We start from the raw sequence: 27,273 nt of genomic DNA on the forward strand, positions 1-27,273 counted from the left end.
AGAACAAGTTTCTAAAATAAGAGACAGTAATATACCGTAGATTCAAAGTGTCACACAGAGTAGAATCACAATCTAGGCCCATGAGAACCATCCTTAATCTAATCGATAGCTTATAGATGGAGTGCATAGGCCTGATTCACTGTAATGGGTGTGCCCAAATATTACAGTCTGTGCTGTACTACAGATCTGCTCTCAGCCATTGAGAACTTTCCTAACCAACAAAACGAATCGTGCCAAGAGGAAGAAACACCTTTGAACTTCCAGAGATGATCAGTTTTAAACTCAGAGCCCACAAGTGTCAGCAATCACCCGTACAGATACTAATCTGTGCACTGAGAGCCTAGGCCTTTATTCCTTCTTTATCTAGTGCCTCAGGACATTTTCATGACCAGTATCTCTTTTAAAAGTCAGTGGAATGTAGGCAAATATCTATATACTTATAGTTCTTCACAATTTTATTAACAACATGAATAAGATCGTTTTCTAATCCAAGGGCATTGTTAATTCTGAATATTTTACCTACACTATTCTGTTGTCAGCTCTGTCACTGTGACAAAATACCCAAAACAAAAAAACTTATAAGACTGTCTTATAAGACAGTCCATGATAGGCTGTCTCCTCTGCTTTGGGTCACAGCAAAGCACAGCATTATGGAGGTGCAGGCACAGTGGAGCAAAGAACTCACCTCATGGCAGCCAGGAAACAGAATCTAAAAGTCAGGGCCCGGGTGTCAGAACAGGAGTGGAAAGAATGATGCATGGTGAACAATGCTCTGGGGTTAAACCATGAGACTCCAGGGTAAAAGGCAGAGTGCCTTTTACCTCAGGTGGATTTTGTTCCCAGTTTGTTCTTGGATGTGATTTCATGCCTCCTGTGTTAAACATTTACATTCAATTTATAAGACATGTTTATTCTTGTTGGATGCTGGCACATAGCTATAGAACCCAATCTGGTACAGGGATAGGTTGAGTGCTGTCCTCAGTGTACCCTGAATCTGGATATGGCTTTCTGCCTTGCTTTGTGCTTTCCCAGATAAAACCTATAGTACATGCTAGGCAATTGTGTTTAAATTGTTCTGTTCTGGGAAAGGGCTGCTCTGTTAATATTTAGTATGTGCTTACTGGCATTTATTGACATGTTTTCTGATCATGTTTTTCTGAACTCAAACAACCTTCCTTGGATCGTTGCTTTCTTTGTTACATCCATGTAGACAAGTACAGTGAAACTGAAGTTGTCTGATGCATTAGCCTATAGTCAGCCTCATTCTTTAAGGTCTTCAAATCCCAGGTCTCCCAGACAGATCTGCACAGGTCAGCAAATGGAAACAAAATATACTCTTCAAAGGAAGACCCCTAGTGAGCTAATTCTTCCAAGTAGGCTCCACCTGCTGGAGTCTCCATCTCCCAACAGTGCTATCAAATGGGCTCAAGCTTCGAACCCAACTTCTCCCATTTGGGAGATGTCACTGCAAGATAGCACATGCCTCTAATTCCAACACTCGAGAAGCTTACACAAGAGGGCCATAAATTTGAGGGCAGCCTTAGAAACTAGAGAGATTCTCTCTTGGTAAGAAAGAAAGAAAACAAACAAAAACCCAAACCCTAAGTAGTTTACATATCCTATTACAGAGATTGGTGTAACATGTTTATAAAACCCATTCTTATTAGAAACTTAAATTTATTCTGATTTATAAACATATTTTTCACATCCTAGAAGTGAAAAAACAGAATCACAAGGTTGATGTGAAATTTTTTTAATGAATTTGCTTTTAAAACCTTGTATTTGTGCAAAAAGAATAGAAAATACTGTAGACTTGGATTCACTGCAGTTGACAGCTGCAGACATAGTATAATTTTATTAACCAATTCTAGTAGAATGCTCCTAGAAGGCATTTATTCCACATGATAACCTTTTGGAGAAGTCAAGCACACTTAATTTTCATTTTTAAATGTCTACAAAGTTTTTATCCTCCGTTACATAAATAATTTCTCAAAATCTAGACATTATTCAAATGTATGTCAGTTATTGTACAAATAGAATTACATAAAAAGATAAAAAATATACATATTCTCTCAGAAAATTGTTACATAAATAAGAATATATACACAACCGGATTTTCAAAGTACAATTCCCTTAACACTGAAACTGCGTACAAAAGGTGCCAACAAAAGCACTAAAGCAAAAGTCGAAGGAATGGAGATTCCTTTTATGACAGGTATGGCTATTAAAAATGCTTAGAACCAATCTGAGAGAATGTAACATGGGAGATCTTAATTCTGACTTCATTTTATCCCTATAGAATATTCTCTGGACAGGTGACATTCACACTTCTACCAGTCACCCCCAACACCCGATACAAAAGACAGAATGTGTGAAAAACTACATAATCTACGTCTTCATATTTAGATAAGTACAAAGGAATTCTCAGAGTTTAATTTAGATATACCTGCATTAAAATTTTCTGGGTAAGATGAAGCTACTGAAAAATCAAATAATTTAAGCTGGAAGTGTCAGGAGGAAATCAAACACCCCGAAAACCTTAGCACAGTGAGCAGTAAAGAAGGATAATGCCAGTGCGTCTCCAGATAGGGAGAACGAGCAGGTTTATGTTTTGCCCCAGAAATTCTCCTTTCTTTTCTGAGCTCGCACTAGAGTCTGAAAAGCCCGGAGACTAGAAGCCGCAGAGCGGGCAGAGATCTCAGATAGTCTGTCTGCATCTGTAATGAGAGAATCCAGGATTACATTCCCAGTGGAAATCTCCACAGAACAATAATGTACTAGTAACAAAAAATCAAAACCATTGAATCAATAGCAATACTGGATCTACCAGGAAACAAGGGATCTGGTAAATGGAGAGTTTAAGTCATCATTTCGAAATCATGGCTGCTTTCTAAGTTTAACAGAGGTCAGACACGCCAGTTTGGCCAGAACCCTTTTAACATCACTGAAATCCATTAACATCATTAATTAAGCACAGCTTATGATTTCAGTATTATTGAAGACAACTCATCTTGAGATGTCTTATCCTAGTTTCAAAAGAACAACTATTTGGAGCAAAAAGAGTTTCAACTAAGAAAGCAAAATGCTGAAGAGCTAGGGAGATGGCTCAGAGGCTAAGAGCACATACTGCTCCAACAGAGGTCCTGAGTTCAATTCCTAGCACCCACATCAGGTGGCTAACATCCACCTGGAACTCCAACTCCAGGGGATGGCCTGCCTCTGGCCTCATGGGTACCTATATACATCATGCTCACACACAGTATATATCAAGAACATAATAAGCTAAAATATTATAACTTATAATATATTTTAACATAGTATCACATCACTTTCTGAAAGTACCACTAAATATAGAAAAAAAAACTATTTTCAATAAGCTACCTTTTCTAGGCACTGAAATCCCACATTCTGGGGGAGCAAATCCATTACATGTTTACAAACACTTATTCATCAACAAGACAAAAGGAAAAACTAGATTCAAGGTAGCCAGATTTGTATTTCAAAACACAGCAACTTGTGTCCACTGAATAAAGAGTTGCAAATTTGCAATTAGGGAAAACCTAATATATGTAACTGCCAGTGTAAAGAGCATTAAGTTCAAATTTATTTCCCAACACAAAGTTAATACCTTCAGGAACTTATTGGCACTTTACATATTACAACCATGCCTCTCAGGATGGGACAACAGTCATTTTAAATGTTCGCCTCAAGATTTCAAAACTCCTCCTGCCTTTATTAAAATCAAAAAATTGACAGGATGAAGACTATACAAGAGGGAAAAGGGCCCATTTTCATTAATTACATATATTTTTAGAGATGAAAATGGTAAGAATATGTAAGCATTTGAAAAAAAAAAGTATGGATTAAATCAGGTCAAATTTCTGAGACAGACAGATGGAAGCAGGCAGAGCCACAGCCTCCATGAGGTGAGGCACACACTTGCTAGGGAAAGACGCCTTAGCACACAGCCCCACACGACTCCCGTGTAAGAGTGTAAGATGGGACTAATTTCACCACATCATAAAGTATCAAAGACCTAATGTAAAAACTCTATAGAAGTACTCTTCGGTCTTTGAAGTGATAGTCAAAATTAGATCACTACACTACAAGCCACTGTACAGAAAAGCTGATGTGTATCTTAAGTATTAAAATACCTTCATCATTAAAGGCTTTGTGTGAAGGTAACAGCAAATTGTTCATCCTCGGTTTTCTCACTTAAAGAAAAAAGGGAAGAAGACATTATCCTTTGGCTACCAGACATATTAGTGGAATTATTTGAATATTTGTCCCCTCCAAAATTCTTGGTAACACAGAACTGCTGTTGAGACAGAATTAGGAGAGAAGACCTTTAGAAGGTGTGACCTAACGCAGTATCAGGGAGGGTCTGTCCTTCCTTCTCTTGCCTTTCTGCCAGGAGATGATGGAGCAACAAGACCTTCACTAGATGCTAGCCCCTCTATCACGCACTTTCCAGCTTCTACAGCAGTGGTTCTCAACCTTCTTGACTCTACAACCTTTCAACAAAGTTCCTCATGTTGTGCTGACTCCCAACCATAAAATCATCTCACTGCTACTCCATAACTATAATTCTGCAGTTATCTGATATGCAGGTTATCTGATATGTGACCCCTGCATACTGATAGAAACCACTACACTTCCAAGGGCTATTGGATGGCTTTAATGTGTTTAGCAAGTACATAAACTGTGAATAAGCTCCTAAAATTCTTCTTCATGATAATATTGATGTAACTTCAAAGAAACAGAGAAACATCTCTATTAAGAGATGACAAACTCATATACACATTAGGGAGATAGTAGAAGCCCACAGAAAAAAATAAAATGAAAGACAAGGAAACAGCAACCAAGTTAGGAAAATGGAAAGAGGAGGAGCAAAGTATGTAATTTACCAAGAGGGTAGAAGTCTTAAATGGGCAGAGTAGAGAAACTAAGAAGCAGCGGCTGTGTGTGTGTGTGTGTGTGTGTGTGTGTGTGTGTGTGTGTGTGTGTGTGTGTGTTTGTGTGTCTGTGTCTGTCTGTCTGTCTGTGTCTGTCTGTCTGTCTGTTCCTAGTTGACATGAGAGTTAGGATGAAGGAGGGTGGGCAGGACAACACTCTGAAAATCTTTTTATGTAACAGCCAGATCACAAACCACAAACTTCTTTAAACTTAACAGCTGGATTACTACATCTTCCCTAGAGTGGGCTAAAGACCTGTCTCTAAAGGTTTATCACTGCTACTGTGGTCACATGCCCTATATCTAAAGAGGAGGAGCCACAGAGCAGCAGGGAGAAGGAAGAAAACTTCCTGGAAGAACTGACTAGGCTGAAAGGTCTATTGGGTACCAATAAAATGAACAGGGAGCCACCCACTTCAAGATGCATCGTTGTAAAATATCAGTAGCCATTGGGTATGAATAGACAATCCCAAAGCCACCAGAAAGCAAACATCATACACAACAGCTCCAGGATGAAAACTTCAGAAGTCCCAACTGTGACAGAGAAAGGCAAACAGCAGAGCTATGTCTAACAAAACCCAAGGAAAACCAGATCTTGAATTCCACATCCGAGGACCACTAGACAATGTCTAGAGACAATTTTTGTTGTCCTGCCTGAAGAAGAGGTGCTACTGACATCTAGCTGGTCTCTATATGGGCCTTGGTAAGAACATGAGAGAGACACCTTTCACTTTTTAAAAGTGAAACTGAAGCTGGGTACAGCAGCACAGCCCAGTATCCACAAAAAGAGATCTGCCCATTCACAGAAATCTATTAGCCTGGGCTACCTCATGAGACCCAGCTGAAAGGAAAGAAAAAATAAGTGAGGGAAAGGAGGGGAAAGAGGCAGAGAGGGAGGGAGGAGGGAAGAAGGGAAAAGGGGATCCATTATAAATTATTTTAAAAAAAGGAAAACCACCTAAACAATAGAATTTTGTCAGTATGCAGTCCTCCTCATAGCACTTTTCTACCATTATAACACTCTTACTTAAAAAAAAAAAGAAAAAAAAAAAAAAAAGACAAGAAAATAAAACCAAAATACTCACCATTGTGCTGAAATTCAGGGTCTCGAAGACAGCCTTGGATCCTGCTGGAAGGATGCCAGTAAGGTAGGACACAGGGAGTAGAAGGTTGTCCAAGGGTGCTTATCTGATGTTCTGGAACTTTTGAAACTGGAAGAATAGCCTCAGCAAATCTGTGGGCATTGGCTTCACAATCTTCCCGCAAAGGCAGGGGGTCTACTGTCTTGATGCCAGCAGCAGGAGAAGTCAGGAGAGACACAGCACAGTGGTTTCCTTTCTAGATGACAAAAATAAAGAAGAGAAAAAGATGCACATGCATGTGCAAAAGTAAAGAAAGGAACGAGTGTTCAAATGCAGACAGTCACAAGTCACAGAAGATATGGGGGCAAGTGACAGAGTGTCCATGGAGTGGCTATGCGAATAGCCACCCCCACAGAGAAACAAACCTGCTGATACAACGACCAAATGAGCATTAAAAATGCTCTGAAAGGGCAAACCTGGGAAGACAGGGTAATTATCACCATGCTACAGAACTATCTCCTTAGAAGCAGGAAGAGGGAAGTCTCATTACGAAGTAGGAGGAGGCATACGTCAGTCATTCAGATAGACGTGAGCACAGTGAACACTCTGCCTCACTAGAATTATGAAGCAGAAGGCATACATCATACGTCAGATATTATATTCACACACACATCATTCAGACAGATGTGAGTACAGCAACACTCTACCGCACTAGAGGTTTCTAACCACAAAATGAAAGCTTTGAAGTACTAACTGTTCACTTAACAAATTATGAAAATTAAATTAAATATAATATTAAGAGGTAACACTGATTAAAAAAAAAAAAAACAGGAACCTACAGACTTACTGAAGCTCACTCGTCCTGAGAGCCCAACAAGACACAATATAAACTTTACAATGTGTCTGCTTTAATGCTTATTAATACTTGGAAAATAATGACATGAGAGGATAATACTGATATAAACCAAAATATAGCTGACAGATGGATTTCTTTATATTATTTTTTTAAATAAAAAATAAAATGTCATCTGAAACTTATATTTGAACAATAGTATCTGGTTTTAAAATTTTTAATTACAGATAGCATCAATGTTGCCATGAAAATAAAGATGCCTAATGATGCAAAATTACATTCACAGCACACCTAAGAAAAATATTAATCAGAAAAAAGATGTATACAATCTGAAACAAAACTAGCATAGAAAAAAACAAAAAAATATAGATTATGAACCTTGCCTGTAGGATGCTAATTATTTATACACCATAACTAAGTACCTCAAAACTTAACCCTGACCCTCAGCATAAAGCAGGCATGAGAGCAGTCCTTTTCTTAGTCATCAGCATCTTCAGATTTCCACAATGACAGTGTAGCTTAATCCTAAGAGTTCTGCAGATTGCAAACACAGACACAACAGTCCTTGTCATCCCCTGAGCTCTCCTTGTCCCCCTCATTTGACCCAGGGATGTGACTATTACGCAGTTTCTGACCTGGGGTATCATTTTCTGTGACTTCATGAAGAGCTGATGGCTTTCTCCCAAAAGAACTTAAGTTGCAGTAAGAGAAGGAAAATCTCCCATTGCCTCCCTTTCTCCTGTCCACTCAGTGAACTACAAAGTCACACTAATGAAGTCTTTTCTTCCTACACAGCTTAGAAGCTCTGCCATCTTGGTTTTACTGCTGCCAAGAAGAGCTGACTGAAACCTACAGACTATTTTAACTGGGCTTACTGAAACTGACCTGGTTTGAAGCCTCAAGCCTTTTTACTGACCCACTGTTCCCAGTCTCCTTGCAGGTAACAGTTCTCCACAGCAACTAGTGACTTGATTTGCCCTGTGAGTCACTCCCCAATGCCTTCAGGATAACATCCAAACTCCTCACCCTACCCACACCTTTCCAGCTTCATTCCCTACCCTGTCTTCCCTCTAGATCCACCACACACACACACACACACACACACACACACACACACACACACACACACACACTTTAAAACTCAACACTCTTCCTTGGGGACCTACAGGTACATAATATATATAACATATACACATGCATATTAAATATGCAGCTCGTAAACTTCTCAAATCTAACATGTCCTAAAGAGAACTCCTGCTATTTTCTGGCAAATCTTTTCCTATCCATCTTTCCTATCTCAGTTGAAAAAGCAACTCCATTCCTCTTGTTCCTTGATTCTTCTCTCCCTCCCACACCACATCCCAACTTTCAGCGACTCTTGGCACACACATCTTCAATGTGCATCCAGAACTGGACGTCCTCGGATGACCTTTACCACCTACCACCACAATCCAAGTCACCGTCATGTCTTCCTGGATCTAGTGACCGACTACATTCACATGTGTTCAGTCCCCACTGTCCATTCTCAATGCTATGGCTACAGTGACCCTGGGACAGTCTTCACCAGATCATGTCACTCCTCTGCCCTTCCTATCTCATATCTCACTGAAAATAACATGGGTGCCTTTCCTATGACCGACAAAGCCCTACACAACTTAGCACAGCATTCTGTCTCAAAACACATTACCCACACTATTCTTTCTCCAGTCACAAGAGCACCATGTCCTCTCACCTCAGACTTTTCACTTCTGTTCTCTTTGACATCTTCTCAGATCTGCTCAGATCAGCCCTCCACCTTCTTCATGTTCTGCTTCAACACCACCCTGTCAGTGAGGAACTTCTGGACCACTTCCTACTTATTCCCTGCCTCAGTCCTCCCTAGCACTGACACTTACCTGTGTGTTTTACCTTTGCTATCGAGACTGTGGCTTCGCCCTCCACTGAATGGTAAGCTCCATGAGCCCTGGACTTTTGTCTAGTTCTATCTCTAGTGCTAAACAGTGCCTAGAACACAGTTGGCACACAACTACCAGACAACAGATTGTGTTTTTCTTCTTTCCTTCCCGATGATATGTGAAAGCCTACCAACAACAACAGGCAGGGTTTTCTGAGGACTCAGCCTACATGCATTTATTACAGGAGACCACACAAACCCACAACAAAAAGTTTTCCTCTGAAACACAATGTCTACCTTAGGAAGGTCCTTCTTCAGAGTGTCTAAGCCATCCTGGGAGGACTCTCTCTTCCTCTGCTCTGGGGCTGAAGGCTTCCCTTTAGATGGCGACACTAAGACTGCTCCACCTGGAAAATCCCACGGAAACCACGTGTCAATCACACTAAGTTACATTCTAAACAGGCAGATTATGGATGGCAGGGTTTGACTATTATATTACCGACAGCTGGAGTCGTGAGATCGTGGTGAGTCCTCTGGATGCCAAGTTCTCTCAGCTTTGGAGTAGGAAGCCTTCCCCCGTTTCCTGAGGAAATAGAAGAGGACTCCGACCTAAAAAGTCAAACAATCTATTAGGAAGCCTCTCTTCCAAAAAATATGATCAAAACTACACCACCACCATTATGTAGCATAGTAATAAAGCATAAACTATCTAAGAGAAGTCTACATTGTTTTTGAAAAAAAAAAAAGATTCCTATGCAGGGAGCTTGTGGTGACATCTGCCTATAATCCCAGTGTTTAAGAGGATGGCACAGGAGAGTTGTGAGTTCCAAGCCAGCCTTGAGTATTCAAGGAAGTCCCTGCCTTAAAAACAATTTTTTGTTTGTTTGTTTGTTTTTCAAGACAGGGTTTCTCTGTGTAGCTTTGGAGCCTGTCCTGGCACTGGCTCTGGAGACCAGGCTGGCCTCGAACTCACAGAGATCCACCTGCCTCTACTTCCCGAGTGCTGGGATTAAAGGTGTGTGCCACCAACGCCTGGCAAAAACAATCCTTTTAAAAATTTTTAATCCATTTGTAGTTAAAGAGAACTGAGAACCAGAAAGGAGGGACAATCACTGTAAATCAGCAATCCATCGCTAAGTCTTCCATTTAGTTAGCACCAAGTTCCTCATTAGCTGTAACACCCATGAATGAACAAAGGGTTTGACTACAGCCAAGATGTACCATCAGCAAGAGGGAAGAGCTCCCCCAAAGCTGTCAACCCATACAACTGCTGTTAGGTGCTCTTTTCAGAAACCACTTTCAAAATACTACAAAAGGTATCTCTCCTTGACAGAACCATCAGATATTAATGAAGGCCAGTTTGCCTCATGAAGTCATTCTTCCAGACACATTACAAATCTGGTAAGTCCTCCCCACCAGGATGTCAGTGAGAACAATCTATGTCCTGTCAGTGCTCCAGCAGCACCAGTGGTGCTTCAAGGGGCTGCAGGAGTGGAGGCAGAGCAATACCATGTGACAGTGCCTACTTCACTGCATCAAAGCATCTGCATTAGTCATAAGGCTGCAGGTCAAACCCCGACAACTAGTGACAATGCAAATACACATTAGTCATGTACTAGAATGTTCGTTATACTGAGAAGTTTGAGTCTCACCCTTCTTTCACTCTGTCTGCCGTAGACTTGACCTGTGTGTCCAGTTTCTCAGGCTCGCCCACGGAAATTTGCTTGACTTTTCCCCTTTCCTCATCCCTGTCTCCTGTGGGCTGCTCCTGCGTGTCTTCATTGGCTCCCTCTTCATCCCAAACCAGCTTCCTCCTGACAGGAATGGTGGCCTCCTCTGGCAGGGCCAGTTCCCTGGTGGTATTTTTCTCTCCCAGAGCAAATTTTTTTTCTTCTAGTTTGGTAGGAGTGAGTTTCTGGGGAGTCTTGTGGCTTATAAGGTCACTGCATAACAAAGAAAGTTTTACTGTACGTCTGCATTTGAGTGTTTTAGTTTATACTGGCTTAGTGAGCTCATCGATTTCCTTCAGTTGTTTTCCACATGGGTGGCCTTGTTCTAGGTATTGAAGTTAGTGTAGAATACAGTAAGTGAAAGTTATGTCTGCGTCTCCACTAAAATATTACAGAAGGTAGTATGTTTACCTACTATCATACATACATGCTTGCACTTCTGATGACAAAAGCCATTTATTATTTACCCTCAAAATGAAGAAGACTAACACTCCAACTTAGCTAATTTGTCATAACTAAATGCATAACCTCACACAAACACAATTATACATGTGAACAAGTACACAGATTCAAAATTTTATATTTTAGATTCATCTTTCTAAAACATTATTAAAGACAGTATTTTCTGAACTTTTAAAGCAGGGTCCCATAATAGCATTTGTAGATGAATTTGGTATATGAGGCTACATTTGCATGCTCTAATGCAAAACCATATACATCAATGTGTAATTTCTCTTACAAATAGTTAAATTGTATTCACTTAAAATTCAAAACAGCAGAGAATTCGCTATAACTAGAGGCCAGGTTCCAAATTAGCCACAAAAATGTATCCATGAATGATATGGATATATAACATGAGCTTATACTCTTACGAATTTTTATGGATGCTTTTTTTTAGCCTCTTAAAGTCTTTTTATATCTAACCTATAGTCATTCTAGTTTTGTGGTTGCTACAAAGAATATTGCAAAATTTAACCTTCCCTAATTATGTATTATTTATACAGAAACATAAAGAACAAATATAATATAGCAGTATCTGTCACAGAGGGTAAGTTTTCAATAATAAGTAGATTGTAGGTAGTCAGGTCATTTTCCCTATGTCATTGTATGATGCACATAAGCTACAACACACTCTTCTCACTATCCACAAAGAACACCTCACCTGGCAAGATCCAGTGCTCGGATGTTGCTGCTGATAGCCCCTTCTGAGCTCGTGGTTGAGGAGACGTCCCAGCAGCAGTTGCTATCCGACAGGATCTGATTCAGATGGTCTCGAGAGAAATGTGTTCCCTGGACTCGCTTCCTGTAAGACTGAGCCTTCTCTCTGAGCTCCTTAACCTACACCAAAGAGTACAGACGGCATCCAGTGTTGTCAATGCTCCTCTACAAATACCTACAAGGATATATCAAAGCCAATGCACTAATACAGCCCAAGGCCAATGATAAGGAAGGCAAAAACAACAGCCACATACAGGCATCAGACTATGCATTTAAGCAGAAGTTAAGACAATTAAGCTAAAGCACAATGCAGTTACTTTACTTCAGCCTAGCAGGCAAGGGGGCATTTGTGGCAGCTAAGAAAAATACTGACACATACTTTTTATTGCAAATGAAATTATACAAGTATTCTATGCATTATTATAGTTTTTAAGAATGCAAAAGCAACCAACCTCTGCATACCACATGGCATTTAGAGAACCCTAGGGGAGGAATACAGAGACACACTTAATGACAGATTAATGCCATAATGAGTATTAATGGGAATCAATGAGATGCTGTACCTTATTATCCCTCCTTCTAAATATATATATATATATATATATATATATATATATATATCTTGTCAATCAATATTTCTTGTATCCTTAGTAACATTTAACTCAGTAACCAAGACAGCTTAATACTACATCAAAGATCAGCCACATTCTTGCTTGGCTGTGATGGTATTATAACAGGTAATTGATTGCTATTCCTAGCTCCTCATCTCTGGCTGTGATGGTGTTGATGGCAGGTAATTGATTGCTATTCCTAGCTTCCCATCTCTGGAAGAGTGCTTACATGTCAGTAACTCCCAGTATGGCTTACCCCCGCCACCACCATCCCAGCTTTGTACATAGCTGCTCCTATGACAGAGGATCACTGAAAGTTGTGAGATTACCTCTCTAGATCCCTGAGGTTCCCTTTGAGTCAGTAAAACCTCAACTTCAAAAAAAAAAAAAAAAAAAAAGGACTAACTATAGATTTGAACAGAAATCCCTAAATACAATGGTTGTATACTCAGCAAGATAACCAGATATTTTTTAAAGCATTATAATGAATTATAGAATCCTTGGCATTCCCTAGTCTGCAAATAACATACTTTCCTATGAAAAGGAACCAAACTACCCATTTGAAACCCTTTTATTCTACACATCATACTGCCACCTGCTGGCTTCTTTAAATGCAAATGTACAGTGTAGAAACCACAACACAAAAAGCTGAATCATTAAAATTCAGCTTTAAAAATCTTGTTTATTATATTTGACAACTTTTATTACCACTAATAATTCTATACTTTTAAACACAGAATTCCCATATTTCTGTAAAATCCTTTATCCCTAAACAATTTATTTTGGGTATGACTATTAACAGTGTCATCTTTTAATCTTCATGGGAAGAAAAGTTGCTTTATACATTATCATTACTGCCTCATTTTTTAGCAATAGTAGTGGGAGGAGAAAGAGGAGGAGGGGAGAGAGAGAATCTGTGTGTGTGTGTGTGTGTGTATGTGTGTGTGTGTGTGTGTGAGAGAGAGAGAGAGAGAGAGAGAGAGAGAGAGAGAGAGAGTGAGTGTGTGTGTGTGTGTGTATGTGTGTGTGTGTGTAGGTCAGAGGACAACTGGCCTTAGGGAGTCAGCTCTCTCTACCATGTGGGACCCCAAAACCAAACTCAGGCTGTCAGGGCTGTCAGCAAGCCTTTGCCCTGCTGAGCCATCTCTCCAGTCTTAAAATTTGTTCAGTTACACCATAAAGATAAGACTCTTGTACTACTGGAGTGCGATGCACTAGAACTGCTGGTTTCACTTAAAGACAAAGAGAAAAGCAACAGTGAAACCTGTGATGCAAAAGCAATTGGGGAAACTACCCAAGCTCCTTAGAAGACAGTTGGTAGCAAGGAGGGAGAGCATCACACATCTAGGGAAAGAGCAGTCACAAAGAGAGCACCTACTGTAGTGTTAGAAATCACACAACCCCAGCAGACTGTTCTTATGCAGACAAACTTGAAAATATCCTGACAGATAACATAAAATCCTATTTTTCTTCACTGCCAAAAAATGAGCTATGCCGATGTATCAGCTCTGTCTCCTATACATTTCAAGGGAAATCAGCAGCAACAGTTTTTACATCAATGGCAGAACTAAGATGCCTGGTTTAAATGTGCTGAGCATTCTGAATGGCTAGGAAACCTGAGGCGCCTGATATAAGTGCCCTCGTATCAAATGTTTCATTGCCTATATAGCATCTCCAAGCCTTAGGATCACTTCCTCTGTGTCCTTGGAGTCTCTCTCCATGAACCTGTGAACCTGAGGCAGGGAGGGACAATGCAGTGTTGAAGCAGGAATTCTGCAGCCATGCAGTGTGTGTACTGAGCAGCAGAGGTAAAGAGAGACCAGAGCCAAGGAACTCTCAGACTCAATGGGTTCACAATGACCAAAGAAGTAGGCCTGTATCTACATGAGCACCCTAACACTGGCACAATCTGCACCCCAATAAACAAGTGAGTTATAAACTGAAAGATAGGTTCAAAGTGGGCTCCGATCAGTGAATGCTGAGCAGTGGGAAGGACAGTCAAGGAGGCTACATTCTATTCACACAGAAGCTCCAGGCTGTTTCATACATAAGAGGGTGGATGAAGAGCTCTCTGCATACAGTGATCCACTTTTGATACCAATTATTTGGAAAGGATGGAGAGTGGACACTTTATGGAAATTCAGTATAGCCATTCAGTTCTATTTATTGATAATATAGGAAATCCAAGGCTTTCATAGTTCTTCATTAGCCATCCTTTCTAATAATGCCAGTGCTAACATTTCAGTTTTATATTTAAATGTCTATAATCCCAATCTAAGATGAAAACTGAAGAGGCCAACATCTCTCAAAGGAAAATATTCCATGGGAAAGAGGGGGAAATTGAGTGTGGACTCCAGAAATAACCCCTAAGACCAACGGCCGGGACCACTATAAAGGACAGGAATAAATTATTCCCAACTATACAATCCATAAAGTAATATCACCCAGTGACAGGATATAAATATTTTCAGCAGTGGGTAGAGAGATGGCTCAGAGGTTAAAAGTATTTGGTGCTCTTGTAGAGTACCAGAGTTCAGTTCCCAGAACCCACCTCAAGTGGCTTACAACCACTTATAACTCCAGTTCCAGGGTATACAATGCCCTCTTCTGGCCTACACAGACACAGACAGACAGACAGACAAACACAAACACACACACACGCATGCACGCACACAATCTAAACACTGTAAATAAAATGTTTCCACTACCAAATTATTTTCCCAAATTGAACTAAATCATTTAAAATTTATATGCAAAAAATCAAATTCAACAAAACTGAAAGAAAAGAACAAACATTTTTTCTCAAAATTTGTGCCCCCCCTCAAATGAGGAGTAATCTTATAGATGGTTCTAACAGCATCTGTTGAATTATAGGAACTCTCAAATGTGGCTCTTTATCTAGAATCAAAGTCCTAAGTGTCCTCAAAAGTCACATCAATAACCAGCCAGAAAGAATTACATGCCAGCCAGCCATCGTGACACATGCCTGTAAATGAATGCTTATATGGGAGAGACTGAGGCAGGAGGAGTGCTGTGAATCCAAGGTCAGACCCTTTTCCAAAACCCAAGAACAAATGAACTTAAAACAGATTCTATTATTAAAGGCAATATATAGAAATTCTTTTAAGAACATTATAAAACAGTAGTGCAATGATAATACTGCACAGATACGGAACACACAACCACATTCAAAACTCAACTACACACATATTCCATGAATAAGCATGTGTGACTTGGGACAGAACGCCCAGTAGTTCTGCTAAATTACAATACAGAGTTCTCTTTCATCAGAGAAACATAAGGAATTTCTTCTGACTTCAACCTCTCTACAGTTCTCTCAAGTCCTCAACCCCTGGGCACCAACCCTCAGCAGCCACACTGTTCTGTGTCCCCAGTGTTCCCTGCCCTGCCCACTTCCCCAGGTATACTCTTTGTCAAGATATGGAGTACCAATAAGGCAAAGAGTCGGGGGTGTCCATCCTTTACTGCTTTTGACTCTCGTTTTTTATTTGATTAACCAGAACAGACAGACAAATGGCCCAGATGGAATGGGAGTTGGCACCCTGACTCTTCTGTCCCATGTAGCCTGAGCTAGGCTCAGGTAGACAGTACTGAGAGTAGCTGCAGTAAAAAAAAAAAATTCCAGAAACCTCCTAAAACAGAATGGCTGAGGCAGGAGTGACAGCACATTTGTCTGGGAGGGGCCAGCTCAAAGAACCAGCAGCCCAAAGGGGCCAACAACACTGACCCCAGAAACTGATGACACAATTGCCAGCCATAATCTTCAGCAGTGAGCTAAACAAACCCAGTCCCCATCCCATGTATCCTCTTTGGAAAGATGGATGGAAAAGAATGTCTATTATTATATAATCCAACCAAAAATGTTTTAATTTAGCTTGCGCATATGGAAAAGGTTGAAAATTGTCAGGATGCAGGTTTTTTGGTTTTTTTGTTTTGTTTTGGTTTGGTTTGGTTTTTGGTTTTTCGAGACAGGGTTTCTCTGTGTAGCTTTGGAGCCTATCCTGGCACTCAAACTCACAGAGATCCACCTGCCTTTGCCTTGAGTGCTGGGATTAAAGGCGTGCGCCACCAACACCCGGCGGGATGTAGTTTTAAGATACTAATTATTTAATAATCTAAACGTCCCACTATTTATCCTAGAAGCCACACTTCTCAGCCCTAGGAAATGACTGCCCTTTTCTCCAGCCTGTCTTTAGATCCCAGTCCCTGCCCTATGTCAGGACACCCTGAGAGAAGAACTTGAAACTGAGTGAGCTCAGGCTGCACCCACCCTTTCCTACATGCTACCATGGTGCAAACTGTCAGCGGCCTTACTATCAGATACATTACTGATTGGACAATGACCTTCAGTTCAGAGACTGGAAGTCTGAATGTAATGAGAAACAAATCAATAATGTAAACTGAACTGATTAAAGCTATCAAATATTTGATGGTTAAAAAAAATGACATAATAAATATCAATCTTTCAGGAAGCCATTAGTATAAAGAGAGCTGTCAATCAGTACCTACAGTTTTAAGATGGCGGAATTTGGACTGCTATTACTGTACCATTCATCTTTAAATTGTGAATGAAGCTCACTGTAAAATTGTTGGATAGGCTGTAAGAAGAAAATGAGAAATCACAGACTCACCTGGTTTGGCACGTTCTCCTTCATGTGTGTCCAAGCTCCAGCTTTATATAAATACTGGGCTGGGCTCAGAAATTTTGCTCTATATTCAGAATTCACCTTGCTAAGAGAGACAGAATGGAAGTAAGTATTTTAGCATGCTGACCACCCAAAAATGACCATCTCCTTATAAAATACATACCCAAGCTTTTGGTGTCGCCATGGAGCAAGCTTCTTTTTAGGCTGGTCTGAGTCTTCTGATGCCATGTCTACTTCTAATTCTAAAGGCTTGTCTGCCTTGTTATATTGAAATGGAAATAATTAAACTTTTAAGCTTAGAGACATCAGACATTAAAATAAAAACATAGATGTTAGAAAGGTAGGCTTGGAGAGCTTACTACATTTTTGCTCTTAGATGTTTTAGCTACTAAAGAAAATAAGGAAAATCAACAAGTTTTGAAACCAATTAAGTTTAGAACTATGACTAGGGTTTTATTGTTTTATTTTAATTTAAAGGCTAACAAATGCCATCTAAATATTAAGCAAACGATACTACATATTGAACAGAGATTTTGAATTAGTCCTTAAATTTATATTCAAGTGTTATAGTAATTGAAGTTTTGCTAATTAAGTTACCACGGTGCTTTACAGAGTAATACTTTCCACCCCCAAGAATGTCGTAGGTCAAAAGAGTATATGTGTGTACTGTGTGCACATGTATGTGTGTGTGCATGCACGTGCATAAGCACACGTGTGTATGTGTGTAAGCATTTGTATCCACATGTACATACACAGGTATATTTTACTTATAAGCTTTCTACTTTTAAAAATCACAAAGTATCAGGTAATGTTACTACAGGAGACTAAAAAACTATTTTATATTTCATTTTCCTATAATCTGCAATGATTTTATCCTAATGCCATAACTTAGAATACCTGTAAACTCACACACAAACCCAGGTGTTTATATTCACTGCAGTAAATGATATGAATTATACTAACTATAATTTAGCATAATAAAAAGTTTGTCTTAAAATAAATGTGTTACGTTTAATAGCTACTACTATAAAATACACGTTCCCATCATTCCTGCTGCCCTGCAGCTCATGTCACTGCAAGGCCAATCGTTTGACATCAGACATGGAAGACTTACCTGCTGCACTGCTAAGTACGGTCATGCTGTATTAATTTTAGTTACTTATGTATCTTTCTCCCAGCAGCCTAAGTGCTGCTGAGCCTTGCTGTGTCTGCATGCTGTACTCTCAGTACCTACACAGGACCTGGTTCCACGCAAGTAGTCAACAGACATCTGGCATTTAATGAACAAATGAGTCAATGCTAGCAAAAGAAAGAGAACTCAGGTGGTAACAGAAGAGACTGTGAGGAGTGTGAAACCTTTAATAGGTTAGGAGTTAGCAGATACCTTCTCTGGAGACAATGTCTCAAGATCACCGTTTCCTTTCAAATCCTCTCTTAACTTTGGTTCCTTCACTGGAGATAAACCCTTGAAATTCCGCTTGTATTCAGTCTCATGGATGACTGTATTACCTTTGAAGTATGGAACAATTTGGCTCTTATTACGGAAAACCTTAAAACAACAAAAGAAAAGGTTCAGTTCAGTTGGTTGATTTAGTGACACAGAACTTAGGTGTTTAATTGCTCTTTTAAAAAACATCAAATTGAATTATAGTACACAAAAGGGCAAAATTGTATATGCCTGCAACTCCATTTCACATGCGTCATTAGTAGTCAAACGTCAAATTTCTATACTTGTTACTATGAACAAGTTTGACTATTGAACAAATAGTCAAATTACAATCAAAATGTTATTTAAGCAAAATAAACTATACTCCTTGTCTGATTTTCCCTTCCCAGAGTCCCCTGCTTCCTTCCATCAGTTAGTAGTGAGATAATGAAATAAGCAAATTTTCACAATATGAACAGACATTAGCTTTATTAAGGTAACTTTTTGTCAGCTCTACAAATTATGTTTCCCTTTGTCAGAATTCCGCCTTTTCTGAAACAACATAAAATGGTGCCTGACTTGTTCAATCTGGGATTTTTTTTTTCTTGCCCTTTGCTTGCTTAGATTTAGCCTTTTCACTAAGAATTACTATATTGCCCTTTTAAATGTTTCCTTTCATCCACAATATTCAATAAGGTTCCAACCATGACAATGAGATCCCGGGAGGGTGCCAGGTGAGACACACACCACTACTGCTTTCTGTAGCTCCAATCCAAACACGGCCCCTCAGGGCTTTTTAGCCAAACTATTCCAACTCCTTCCAATATTAATATGACCACCTTATTGAGAGGCACCTGACTGGAAGCAGATGGCTCCTTTAGAGGGACTGAAAGCTTATCAGTGAGCTCCTCCAGACCCCAAAGCCGATGTGCTTTGAACTTACAAAGAGCATTTGCTTCCCACAGAAGCACTTTGAAATCCTCGCTAATGAAAGCAATAGTATCACTAATGAAGACAATCGCTGGCAGTTTTATTTTAAGTATAAAAACATATTTCTGCAGAATGCTTTCACTGGCATGTAAAATCTGTGAAGAAATCTTTGATTTGAGTCAGCTCTAGCTCATAGGTCAAATGCTCTACAATAAGGAAACAATTTTCAAGTCACAGTTATTTTGTAAGAACTCTTACTATCTAAAAACACTTTCAAGCAAGGAAGCTGGGGAAACACTGATCCTATGTATCAGATCCTAAAAAGAGAACACATCCCTTTGTGTTACACCTCATATGATCCCAAAATATACAACAACTAAAGAAAGCTTCCACAGTTTACATCATCAGTGGATGCAGATGTCAGTGTAAGATTACAGATGTTACAGCCCTGCTCTGTCAATCCTCTTAGTGTTTAAGTACAGGGTACACAGAGAGCACTGAAACACAGGCAAATGAATCGAGGCATGTAAAGGCGCAGTAACTTAGAAAAAAAACCACAAAGATCGGAACAAAAGACGAAGCTGTCATGGACTTCTGGAGCTATTCCACATGGAGCTGAAAGTTGAGAACAAAGTAGGAAATCGGAGGCTAAAACTTCTCCGGAAGACAGCAGAATTAGCAGAATGTTTATTAGCAAGCCAGTAAAACACTAAAGTTGCACAAGAATATAATGAAATCTAATCTAATCTGATCTAACGATAATGACAAATACAGCTCAACTCGATTGCTGTCATCATTTAGCTGATTCAAGGGAACAATTACATCGAGTGCTACTGTCAACAGACTTTGCATTTATTAACTATCCAAAGCAGTTATCTTTCTTAACAAAAACACACATCATGCAGAAACAGTCAAATAAACAATTTAGAATATATCCAATTTAATGATTTAAAAAAAAAACTAAAAATATCAACACTTGCCACACCCCAACGTTTTCATTGTCCTGCCTCCTGCTTAGTGGATCATCAGTAGCCCAGAACAGTTTATTATTATATAAATATTATATATTATTATATAAATCACAGGGGGAGCAAGAGTCCAGCAAAACTCTCATTCTGTCTCCTAGAACCTAGAGGCAGCCTAGGTCAGTTCCAACTTTCTCTCATCTCTTAGTTCCATGTAAGTCTGCATTACTAAATCAGGTTAGAACTCTCAGAAACATATCACAGCTGTTAAACTACCTGATTGGCTGTGAATACGGGGGCAGTCTCTTTACAGGTCTTCCAAACAAACTGCCTTTGGTATTCAGAATTTCTCAAGGCATTGTGAGAGGGAACAACAGTCAATCCAGCTTTCTTTCGAAGATGCCTATCCAACTGTTGGGGGGAAGAAAACCCAAAGCTATTAAAATTTGCTCCACAAACTTAAAGTCTAAAGTATGCTACAAAGCATGTAGCATGAAATGTATCCCTGTAAGTTTTAATTGTACCTTACAGCATTGCTAGCTATATGCATACAGTATAACAAACTTTTAACTTCTAAATAACCACTTTTAAATTGTCAAAATATTTAAAATTGCTTTCTTAATAATAGTGTCAAGGAACTATTATGCATCTAATAAATAGTATTGCTAGTATTGCTCAGTTCCTTCCAATCATTCACAATTTAATTATCAAAAAAAAAAAAAAATTCACAGCACCTTGCACTATCCACGTACTTTCTGGTCACTCTTCCCTCTGCCCACCAAGCTCACACATCACCTTCCATGGTCCCCCTACATCCCCTGGCTTTCTCAAAAGTCACAGAGTCTCTTCCAGCACTCCTAAATGGCTCCAGGGTTCCAGTCAGAGGCTGAAGGAAACTAGGAAAAGAGCAACAGCCTGAAGAATGTGATGTGGGAGGCAGTGAGATTCCCACACACACCCCTGCAGCCTCTGCTTTTGTGCTTGCCGAACCTGCTGCAGGCCAGCTGTGACCTAAGAGGGCAGAACTGCAAGATCTTTGAAAGCCAACCAGAAGGCTCCTTCCTTTTTCCTCCTGTCAACTGAGAATCTGTTTGTTCCCTTGCTGGTACACAATAAGAAATGAAATGAGGATAGAAGTCAGCTGAGAACCCCCACCAGTGAACCAGCCTTCTCCCTCTTGCCTCAGCTTGACCTCATCCCTTAGGACTTTGGTGCCAGTCTCTGGAGAATAAAATCCAGAGGAGGACTGTTCATCTAGGGCAGGCACGTCTGAGTACAACCAGTACCAAATAAAGAGTCTTAAGAATAGAGCCATTCTTAGTAACTTCCAGCAGCCTGCTGGCATCTAGACCAGAGATACTAGACAAGAAAATAACAAGAAAGAAATTTAAATACACAATATAGTAGTAATGAAATGATGATGAAACCAACAAACCCGTCACACTTTTCTAAAGAAATACGATGGATATTCCTACCCTGGGGTCTACACTCTCCTTAAGAGGTTTGGTGGAAGGTTCCAACTCCACTTCTTCATGGTTTCTTGTTACCTCCTGGTGCTTTTCCACAGCGTCTGAAGCCCCTTCAGCTCTGGAGTCTACAGAATGAGATCGAGTTCTCTTGGGAACCCTGGAAGCCTCTAATAAGAGAGCTCTTTCCTGGTTCGCATCTTCTGTTTGCTCTGCCTCTTGTGGTTTTGGTGTCTGGAGGGTCTGGGGCTCTGGTGGGACAGCCATATCATTCTCTGTGTTGGCTCCGTTCCACTCCAGGGATTTTGAAATCTGAGAGTCATGGCAGGGAACCCTTCGTTTTGAAATAAAACTTGGCTCTTTTGTGATCCCTACAAAACATAGCACATAAAAGTAGCTACTACCAAAGTTCACAGTCATGAAGAGCTTTTAATAAAACCTGTCAGGAGAGAGATGGAGTTTAAAATTCAATTGAAAGAGAGAAAGATGGTGCCTGCCACCAAGCCTAACAACCTGAGTTCAATCCCCTGAGTTCAATCCCCAGGACCCACATGGTAGAAAGCTGTCCTGTGACTTCCACACGTGCCCTGTGGTGGTCATGCACACACTAGCACTCCCCCCCCCCCGTCAGTTATAAGTTAAAAAATAAAATATCAATATACATACACAAATTCCTCCAGATTACAGGACTGTATCAACATCAAATATTTACTCTGCTATAAAGTAGTATTAAAATTGAGCACTGAGGTCAAAATGCCCAAGCTCTCCTCATACAAGTCACAGGCATCACAAGGTAAGAGACCGTTTCTGGTTACTTTCCTGTGCTACTTAGAACAATAAGCCCTGGTCTGTGAGATTCGGAGCTTTTCACAAAACTTCTCCTATGCAGAACAGACTAAGATGAACAGGATGAGATGTCATCATGCTAGATCCTGGTTCTCCTTTGCCTTCATTTCCTGAGAATTCAAGAATGACCCTTTAACAAGAGCTAAGATACGATTTCTCTGCATCACTGTCCAGCAGAACAGAGACCAAACAGACCTTAACCTTTTACTGAGGTAGGTGGAGTCTGCGACAGTGCTGAGCTAATGCCCTAGTTCGGGCCATTTTTTAAACAGAAAGAGAGCTGCTCCACCCATGGAAGAGTAAGACCAGAGCAGAAGGGAAAGGAAGGCGGCAGAAAGCTGACATGAGGTAAACCCACCACTCACTCCCAAACCTCTCTCTCTGAGCTGCTCAGCCACTGAAGCGAGGGTTCCATGCTCGTGGGCTTCCCTGGACTAGAAAGACATCAATGGACAGACACACAAAGACATTTAGGGGAGGGGGGTTGAGCAGAAAACGGCATTTTCTAGATCCTGAATTCCACGTGTGCTCTTGCTTGACACTGCCCTATCTGCCATCTGTGTTTCTATTCATGCCAGCCTATTATGGTCCTGCTTCCATGTTACTTACTTCCATGTTACCCTGTGCTTGAGACACATCTCAAGCAGCCTGACGATACCTGTGGTGGTTCACTGTGACACAGTACGAGGGCAAGGGAGACAGGGGACAAGAGAACAAGGCCCTCCTAAGGGACAGTGTCTCACAGGAAAGCAAAGGCTGCAGATAACAAAGGAGAAACAGTAGATTCCACACTTTCTCAACTGCCCATACAGTTCAGCTGGCAGGGGAAGTTTATATCTGCACCTTAACTTGGAACCAAAGCATGCAGTTAGTCTCTCTCATAGAAAGTCGATCTAATTTGGCAAGCCAAATTCACCAATGAGGGTGGCTTTGCAAACTACATTTCCTATAAACTGAACTGAGCTGAGGTGAAAGCTCTAAAGCATATATACACACTCCACCAAAATATACAACCTATTTGTAAAAGCTTAGAAAAAATTAAACATAAATTTTAAAACAGGAGGAAAGTGAGTAAGATTTTATTAACTTTGGGGGACCACTGGGGATCAAGCTCAGTGATCCACATACATTAGGAATGTGCTCTGCCACTGAATTACATTCTGCTACCCTCTAAATTCTTTTTAATTCTTATTTTATGTGTCTCAGTGTTTTGCCTACATGCATGTATGTATAGTGCATGCATGATTGGTGTTCTCAGGGGCCATAAGGGGTTGGGTCCACTGGTTGGGTTCATGTGTGTGCTGAAAGGACCCTTTGCAAGAGCACCAGTGCTCTTAGCCTCAGAGCCATTGCTCCAGCCCCTTTAATTACTATAGCAAGTATGAAAACAAAACAACAAAATGAAAGGCTGTAACAGAGGGGTGGGGTTTTGGTAATGAGAAAAGAGGAAGATTCTCCCATCAGTTGCCCTCTGTCTTCCCAGATCCAGCAAACATCCCAGGTTGTGAGGGCTACACGGTATTGAGAGGATGGACAGCCAGTCCTAGGTGAGCCCGCTGGTTCCTTGTTAGTGTAATCCCATTTCTGAGTAGCCTGAAATCCCTGTGCTTACCTAAAGTTCCTACGAACCTCCCTCCCCTAAGCCATTACTTCCTTCAAAATGTACCCTGCTCAGAAGTGGGTTCACTTGCATGGTCTCCTCTCATCACTGACCCCTTGAACAAAGCTGATTTCAGCAATGCTAAAGGGCAATTAATCAAGCTAGCCAATGTCTGGTGTGCAGTCATACCCCTCTGGTCTTCAATGAGATGGTTATCCTTGAAGACCAGTTTATTTCGAATTCTAGATCTAACAAACACTCCAAATTATAGAACATAGGAGCAGAGAGGTTTTCCAGCATGCTGACTGAGAACTGGGCCTCTGAAGTCAGGCCCTGGGCTAGGAATCTTTATGCTGCAGAGAAGCCCTAAGAGCTAGCTACCCACACTTCCTTCTGTTCTCCAAACCTAATTTAAACACATTCCTTATTTTACCGCCTTCCCAGCTTGGTGCTCTCATCAGTTAGATTAGGCTTCCTGGCCAGAGAGCCCCATGATCCATACCTGCCTCCACCTCTCCAGTGTTCATGTTGTAAGAGAACGATATCACACATGACTCATTTTTGTATCCTTGTCTTGTAATCCTTGCCTTTCCCTAGTTTCAAATGCCTAACATTTGAAGACTTACACAGTCATTCTCACAGGCCATCTATAGGAAGTATTGATCTACGTACGTAAAGCCCTTTGCAAGCAATGTCTCCTTCAGTCCTACCCAACAACCCTGTGTGATATTGCTTCCTAAGGCTCATTTGGCAGGTTTGATTTGCTCAAGGTTATAGTTATTGCATATTCAAATTCAGATTTATTCATCAATTTGAAAGTGAGTTTTAGGGCTGGCATTGCCTTATAAGCATGGGAACCTGAGTTTGACGCCCCCAGGACCCATGCAAAAATGAGTCATGTGTGATAGCGTTCTCTTACAACATGAACACTGGAGAGGTGGAGGTATGGATCATGGGGCTCTCTGGCCAGGAAGCCTAATCTAACTGATGAGCTCCAGGCCAATGAGAGACCCTGCCTCAAAATAAAGTGGATGGTCTTCCTGAGGAATGACATCCAGGATGGTTCTCTGGCCTCTGCATGTATATACACACATGTACAGGCATACATACAAGCATAAAAAAATAAAAAATATTTTAATAGGGAGTCAAGTGTCCCAAAGCCTTGGGTTTCTACTAGCAAACAAAGAGGTAAGAGGGCTGTTCTCAGAGATCTTATATTCCAGTGAGAGAGAAACAGAACAGCTACGATAGTCACTCCATCCTTTTCACTGTGCTTCTCTGAGGTCTGGAGAAGAAGCATACTAATACTAATAAAAAGAACATAGCTCTGAACTCCTGGGCACTGGCCAAAACAGACAAGTTCAAGTCCATGCCCCTGACACTAACTGAACCTGAGCAAGCTGTTTTACCTACACTTCCACTCCTCAAGACTTTGGGAGTTGTCTTTGCCATGTTGGCCCCTCTCAGTTTTCAGGTTCCAGCTCAAACATCCCCAGAGGAGCCTTTCAAGAATGACAAATGTCAAGTGTATTCCCTTCAACTCTACTCTTCAATCAGTTTGCTATCATGTTACTTTATATACAACCTGAAATGCCTAATTTACTGAGTTTCTTTTTTTTCTGTAATAAGGGAGTTGGGATCATAGTATAGCATCAATAAATATTTGACAACTATATGAATGAGTCAGCCAAGACAAGTGGATTTTAATAGTCTTGTAAACATAACCCCAATTTATTCAGACTATAATAGCTACTGGTTTGCTTCACTTACCTAACTGATCCGATCTAAGTCCGGCCCATGAGGACTTGCACCCCACTGAGGGGTTGTAGGACTCTGACAAATACGACTTTTTCCACAGAAAGTTTCTCTGGTATTCACTCAGCCCCTGTAATGCAAGGACAGTTTCAACACCGTGTGATAAAGTGTTTTAAAAGCCAACATCAGCAAGGAAAAAATAATGATAATCTCAACTTCCAAAGAGTATTGAACGGCCCAAGAATGATAATTAAACCCAGACAAGCTCCTTAATGGTGGCTAATATTTTCCCAGCCCTGGCTAAGTAGCCCTTTAATCCTCACAACCACCTGAGGCAGACCGAAGCAGGAGTCTGAAGCTCAGAGAGGCTGCCCTTCAGCTGGTTCTCCAATTCCAAAGTGTGAGCTCATCTGATTAAAAAAAAAAAAATGTAACAATCCTAAATCCTCTTCAATAGAAATTCATCCTAAGTTCCCACCACGTGCATAATATTATGGATACTGCCTAGTTCCTTTTAATAAAAGACAACTGGAGAAAGGCAAGTTCCCCCCTCGCACTCCGTCAACAAGTCCTGAAGAATTAAAGTGGGGATTTCTGCAACCCTATGGCCACCTGTTGCGTGGAAGGGTGTTAGACATAGTTACCTGGAAATGTTAGCAACCCCTAAAACATACAAGGAGGCAAGCTGCATACCACCCACGGTCTCCTCTTACTGAGGGCCCGTTCTCTCTTTCTCCCTCCCTCTCTCCCTCTCTACCTCGCTCTCTCTCCTCTCTTATCCCCATTCCCACTCCCCTCTCCCTCTCGATTTGCGGGAAGGCTGCAAACGCCAGAGGGACCACAGGTGTCCCACACTGAAAGCAGCCTTTCGTCCCACTGTCAAATGCCCCCCACCTTCCGTCTCCGCCCCTGGCGCCCCCAGAACGACTTCCATCAGGACCCCATCGAACTCTCCCACACCCGCCCCTCTGCGCTGCAGCATCCACGGGCCAGAGCACCCTCAGCCCCTGCATAGGCTCCACGGCCCCACCAGGAGTCTCGGTGAGGCCGAAGCGCGCCCGCGCTCACCCGGCAGGGTCTCCACCACCAGCCGCCGCCGAACCCCCCGAGCTCACCTTGAAGCGCACCGGCATGTCTCACTGCGCTGCGGCACCAGCCCCGCCGACAGTTAACGGGACAGAGTCCCGAGGGGGGCGGGGCGGCAAGACAACACCGGTTCCCTAGCAAGATCCTGGACCCGGCGTCCCCGACTACGCGCCGGCGCACTCCCCGCCGC

General features: G+C 41.1%; 1 protein-coding gene across 6 annotated transcripts; it reads right to left on the minus strand.

Annotated features, from left to right (window-relative positions):
• Positions 1-1,737: 1,737 nt before the first annotated feature.
• Positions 1,738-27,273, minus strand: Mdm1 (Mdm1 nuclear protein). 6 transcript variants are annotated; one of them, XM_027392332.2, is made up of 16 exons: positions 27,113-27,262; positions 26,327-26,407; positions 26,013-26,127; positions 21,806-22,167; positions 20,607-20,741; positions 18,394-18,558; positions 17,173-17,267; positions 16,995-17,094; positions 12,184-12,213; positions 11,676-11,851; positions 10,436-10,726; positions 9,283-9,392; positions 9,081-9,190; positions 6,040-6,292; positions 4,155-4,214; positions 1,738-2,717 (listed from the first exon to the last, which is right to left on the minus strand). In XM_027392332.2, exons 4-16 carry the CDS (start codon positions 22,061-22,063, stop codon positions 2,605-2,607), a joined length of 1,896 nt encoding a protein of 631 aa, XP_027248133.1. In that variant the 5' UTR covers positions 22,064-22,167; positions 26,013-26,127; positions 26,327-26,407; positions 27,113-27,262; the 3' UTR covers positions 1,738-2,604. The 6 variants fall into 6 exon arrangements, with proteins under 6 accessions (XP_027248133.1, XP_027248131.1, XP_027248129.1 ...); XM_027392330.2 differs by lacking the exon at positions 26,327-26,407 and having other exon boundaries at positions 21,878-22,167; positions 27,113-27,273; XM_027392328.2 differs by lacking the exon at positions 26,327-26,407 and having other exon boundaries at positions 27,113-27,273.

The sequence above is a fragment of the Cricetulus griseus genome (genome assembly GCF_003668045.3).
Source record: "Cricetulus griseus strain 17A/GY chromosome 1 unlocalized genomic scaffold, alternate assembly CriGri-PICRH-1.0 chr1_0, whole genome shotgun sequence".
NCBI classification, from domain to species: Eukaryota; Metazoa; Chordata; class Mammalia; order Rodentia; family Cricetidae; genus Cricetulus; species Cricetulus griseus.